The sequence below is a fragment of the Sinocyclocheilus rhinocerous genome, unplaced genomic scaffold (assembly GCF_001515625.1).
Source record: "Sinocyclocheilus rhinocerous isolate Xijiao unplaced genomic scaffold, SAMN03320098_v1.1 scaffold2738, whole genome shotgun sequence".
Classification (NCBI taxonomy): domain Eukaryota; kingdom Metazoa; phylum Chordata; class Actinopteri; order Cypriniformes; family Cyprinidae; genus Sinocyclocheilus; species Sinocyclocheilus rhinocerous.
The window spans coordinates 63,819-69,643 of NW_015639530.1; the positions used below are offsets into that span (position 1 = coordinate 63,819).

The 5,825-nt window shown below is 34.6% G+C and overlaps 1 protein-coding gene across 1 annotated transcript in view; it reads right to left on the bottom strand.

Moving 5' to 3' along the window:
* The window catches only part of LOC107751425 (torsin-4A-like), a 3,285-nt gene extending 1,700 nt beyond the window's left edge, over positions 1-1,585 (bottom strand). Inside the window, exon 1 of the mRNA XM_016567151.1 lies at positions 1,266-1,585. Within this exon, the coding sequence (XP_016422637.1) occupies positions 1,266-1,583 (318 nt within the window). The 5' untranslated portion in view covers positions 1,584-1,585. The remainder of the gene's footprint in view (positions 1-1,265) is intronic.
* Positions 1,586-5,825: the final 4,240 nt, after the last annotated feature.

A 5,825-nucleotide genomic window follows, 5' to 3' on the forward strand; every position in this document is an offset into this window, starting at 1 on the left:
TGTGGTCCAGGGTCATATATATATATATATATATATATATATATATACATATATATACTATTAAAGTATTCAGTAGTATTTAGAATTACTTTTTTATATTTTATATTTAAATTTTCTTAGTAATTATTAATTTTCTTTTCTTCCCATTTAGCTTTAATTTATTTTTATTTCAGTTTTTATTTTAGTAATTTTAGTTATTATTTCTGTGAAATTTCTAAAGTTTCTCAAATTTGTAAGTTTCGGTTTTTAATATTCTAATATTTATATTTTACTTAATTAACAAAAACAAACATTCATATGAAGAGTTTATTTGCAAAAAGATAACTTCCTTTTTTGAAATGTTAAAAAATCATGTTATTTTTTATGTAATCATGCAAATGAACTCTTCATATATATATATATATATATATATATATATATATATATAATAGTTAAATAATATTCATATAATGAATTCATATATACACTTCCCCTCCAAAAGTATTGGAACAGTGAGGCCAATTCCTTTATTTTTGCTGTAGACTGAAAACATTTGGGTTTGACATCAAAAGATGAATATGAGACAAGAGATCAACATTTCAGCTTTTATTTACAGGTATTCACATCTGGATCTGATAAACACAACTTAGAAGATAGCACCTTTTGTTTGAACCCACCCATTGCTCATGTGACCAAAAGTATTGGAACAGACTGACTTAAACTAAATTAAAGTGAATAAGACTTAATATTTAGTTACAAATCCTAACTGCATCAAGCCTGTGACCCATTGACATCACCAAAGTTTGCATTCTTCTTTTGTCATGCTTTTCCAGGCTTTCACTGCAGCTTCTTTCAGTTTTGGGGGGTTACTCCCTCCAGTCTCTTTTTTAGCAGGTAAAATGCATACTCTATAGGGTTTAAGTCTGGAGATCGACTTGGCCAGTCTAAAACCTTCCACTTCCTGCCCCTGATGAACTCCTTTGTTGCTTTGGCACTATGTTTTGGGTCATTATCTTGCTGCATGATGAAGGATCTCCCAATAAGTTTGGTTGCATCTTTCTGTAAATTGACAGACAAAATGTTTCTGTAGACTTCTGAGTTCATTTTGCTGCTGCTGTCATGTGTTTTAAAATATTTATATGTCATAGTCGGGAATATTTAAAATCCCGACTATGACATGTCTGGTAAAAAGAGGACGGACCAATGGTAGATGGAAGGAAACCTCTTTAAAAACAATCAGTTCGGGCACAGAAATGACACTCAAGGAAAAGATCAGGCAGAATTACCTGGATGAAGACGATCACGCTGAAGAGCAGCAGGAAAGGTTTCGCCCCGCTGCGCTCTTTCTTTGGCTTGAATATCAAAGTGTCATTTGGGAACAGCACACGGGACTTCCTCCGCTTGGACTTCATGGTCTGGGGACTCTTAGGGTGCAAACTCCCATCAGACACAGCCGAGTTAGTGCTCAACCTGACTGAATTAGATCTCTTTAGGTACTTCTTCTTGATCCGGATCATGGCTTTCAGCTGTGGAGAGAGGATAGACGTGCTTTGCCCACCTTCCTTCTCCTCATCTCCTCTCTCCTTTTCCAACTGAGCATCCATTGAAACCCCTTCACAGTCCACCATCGGCCTGGGAAACTGAGAGAAGCAAACGAAATGTCTACGTATGTTATAGTTTTTCACATTAGGTGTGTGTTTTATAGCATACAGCTCCTCAAAGGTCATGCAGTTCTGCTAGAGGTCACGGTAGGTAGCGTGACTTGCTTTAAACGGTCTTGCATTTTGCTGTATCTTGGCAAATGCTTGATAATTAGAGGTAATTAAGAGCTGGATTTGGCAATAATAGACGTGTGTGTATGTGGATGTAGAGCATGAACCTGAGGCAAGAAACGTGTAAAGCAAAGAGCATTATGGCCCTAAATCAACCTAATTGCTCTTTTAAAGTCTAAATAGTGGCTCATAAATGGTTTTAACTTTTCAAGGCTTTTTAAGGTCATTGAGAAAGTTCTAATATTAAATTATGCTCACATTAAAAGCACATTTCTGATACAGGCTATAATTAGCTACCGATTGCTGTAATTCCAGAGAGTCTATTGACAGTATTGACAAAAAATGTGTGGTTATGAATCACCATGCATGTAATATTATTAAGCAAATGTTACAAGTCATATAAAATAAAATACATGCTCATTTGTGCCTGTAAACTGAGCAAAAGGAATGAGCATCAAACAAATCTTCATTTATGTTGAGAAATAACCAAGGAATGTGCCATGACAATATAAATTGTTTAAATTATATTAGAGGTAAGCTCTGCTACATCTCAGGATCAGGGTTAATAAAAAAAATAATAATAATAATTTAAAAGTAAAGTAAAACAAAATTAAACATGAAAGAATTATTTTATTTCTAATTTTTGATTAGTACTAAAATTACTCAAATCTAAAACTGAAATAAATGTGAACGAAAACTATGATAAATAAAAACTGAAAAAAGACAAAAGCAACAAAATTACTAAATAAAAACGGAAAATCTAAAAATAAGTTACAAATATTACTACAGGAATAATAGTATACTAAAACAACAATTCGTTCATAATAATAATTTTTAAGCATCTGACATAAAAACATCTTGCCTGGCAAGATGAAAAACCGGTGAAAATATATTATTAGACTTACATTAAAGAAGAGACCTAAGCTATATCTACAGATTATGTGGCCTCATAATGACCTAAAACACATCAGCATAATTGTGGCATCTTTTGCATGATCAAACACAACTCATATTTTCTTCAAAAAACATATAGTAATCTAGTTTCTATTTACTCAAGATCCACACATATACATGTAGGGAAAGTCCAAACATATTTCTCACTAAATTTTTCGACAGTGCTCTCTGTGTATTACTTCAGGCATATTATCTGAAGAGTATTTCCTCGTCTTCCACAAGTTTGGGCAGAAAGAGAGAGAGAGAGAGAGAGAGAGAGAGAGAGAGAGAGAGGGGCTATGTTCTCATACAGTATGTGAGTGTGTGGAAAATAATGTTTACAGTGTAAAACGTTATTTTTCAAAGCTGTAATTAAAACAAAGATCAATGGAGTACATTTTAGAAGATTTTTTTCAGTCTTTCCACTTCAATTTTGTTTTTGTGAAATTTGCAGATTTTTGAGAAAATATTTACTTTGTTTATTTTATTGTACTTTATCTATTTGCACTTGTAGCTTGCGTTCTGCAAGTGAACGGCGTATTATTGTGCCATCTCAAAGAGGCACAAAATCACTTTCACTGACATTTTCATTAACTGTTCCCTCCTGGTGGAATGACCTGCCCAAATCAATCCGAGCAGCTAAAACACATCTATGTTCTGAAGGTTTTTACAGTGGTTTGTTCATATAACATTTGCCTGATTGCCTATGAACATGGTGAAAATGTTTTTTTTTTTTAGTGGCCACTGACAGTATTTTCTGAATAATGAAATAATAAACAACATTATCCAAAATTCCCTCACATTTTTAAACACAGCATTTCAGAAAGCTTTTAATACAAAAAATGTTAGCAAAGTATGGCGATATCTAGATACTTTCCCCTGTATTCACCAGTGGTGTCTTGCCTTAAATATAAATGCCTTGTTTATTTAATGCAATGACAGTTTTAAGTGTGCCTTAAGTGTCAAAAAGACATTGTAGATGCATATATGAAAACATGACTGTATATTTTCATCTTTGGGGTGATGGTTGGAGAATGGTGTTTGTTTGCACACAGCTCTGTGAGGTCAGTTATGCAAACTTTACCATGCAAATGGTGCTGTTGCACAGCAGCAGTAACATAAAACACGAATATTCGCTCTTAAGAATAAAAGTTCTTTATTGGCATATGGTTCAGTGAATAACCTTTAACATCTATGCAGTGTTAAAGATATAGATTCCAAAACAGGGTTTTTGCAGAGACGCCATAGAAGAACCATTTTTGGCTCCCAAAGAACTTTTCAGTCAACGGTTCATCAAAGAACTGTTTTATTTTTCTAAGTGTGAAGAACATTTTAAAAACCTAAAGAACCACTATAAAGAACCTTTTGTCCAGTAGAAAGGTTCTAAGAATGTTAAAGGTTCTTCATCGAACCATAAATGACCAAAGAACCTTTATTTTTTAAAAGTGTGCATCCATCCAGGTTTCTAAATAGTGGAAAAGTTCTTCAGATTTTTTAAAGAAGAAATGGTTATTTTAGGAACTGTTCACTCGAAGGTTCTTTGGGCAACCAAAAAGGGTTCTTCTATGGCATAACTTTAATTTTTAAGAGTGTAAAGACAGTGTGACAATGATCTAGATTCGTTTTTGGCCACATCACTGACAGATGCCTGAACTTGTCTGATTATATGGGTATGCAATATAACATGGGCCTTTACCTTGGAGGGATCAGTCTGGTATCAGCTGTGATGATATCATGCGACGAAGAGAAATATGTGAGCCATCAAGATCACAACGAAAGCAAGAGGATGAGAGAGAAAACAGAGACTGTTACCTTCAAAGTTGCACGAGGCGTCTACTTGCTTCCTGCTCCTTGAGTCTTGGTTCTGTTCTTTAAGGTGGGGATTTTGATGAATGATAGTCGATGAGATTCCCTCTTCCAAACGCACCAGTCCTGTCCACCTGTCGGATACCTGCTCACTCCTACTGCATTCACTCCATCTCTGTGTTTGAGCTCCACCCTCTCGCTGCCTGTTGTCATTTCCTCTTCCTATGATATGGAATAAACCGCAAACAAGTAGCCTGTATAGCAGGGTCATGGTAAAACTGTAGCGGCACGTTCAGATGGAAAAAGTCCCAATGCAAATCACATAGAAAACTGTGCATGCTTTAAAGAACCTTTTAGACTAATTTGGGATAGTATAAATCATCCTATTATTAATATTTATGGTTTTAGGTTAAAGGGGTCATATGATGTTGCTAAAAAGAACATTATTTAAGATTTAAGGTTCAAAAAACACATTATTTTCCACATACTGTACATTATTGTTTCTCCTCTATGCCCCGCCTTTCTGAAACGCGTTTTCACAATTTTTACAAAGCTCATCGGTCTGAAAAGCGAGGTGTGCTCTGATTGGCCAGCTATCCAGTGCGTTGTGATTGGCCGAATACCTCAAGCGTGTGACGGAAATGTTACGCCCCTCACCAAAGAGAAAGGAAAAATTGAAATCGCATCATATGACCCCTTTAAGTCTATTAGAGCATGGCCTGCTGTCTTAAGGCTTTATGATCAAAGCTCTGTAGTTTCAAATCATAAAATGCAATGCAATAAACGATGACTGAGAGATGAACAAATAAACAGAAGCCTGATGATCACATTTGATAATCACATTTTAACACGATTTTTCAAAAAATGTATGGATAATCAAGGAAACCTAAGTTGCTTCAGTCCAGTAGTGTTCATCTTGAAATATTACTAACAAATATAAAAGTTATTCTCACATGTACTCTATAAAATCAGTATAGATTTCACAGCAAAAAGGCCAGCAGGACATTTGTACAATTATAAAGGCCTTTTACTTGCTAAAAAAGGATAAATTATCACCATTGACAAAGAGCTTGCAAGCCAAGTGTTTTTCCATTCCTACAATTGTTTAGCATAATCTTATACAATCATTTTTGAATGAATGAATGAATCAGTCTGCATCACTGACGTATCGCTACATTGTTCACAAATTGTCTAAATAACATTTACATAACCGCTCTGTGGGTGGAACAGAAAACTAATTTATTTTGCGTTATTTGCAGTCTATTTCACTAATTATTCAATTAGGGTAATTTTGCTGGAGGAACAGGATTCCTAACAGGATAATGAACAGTAGTA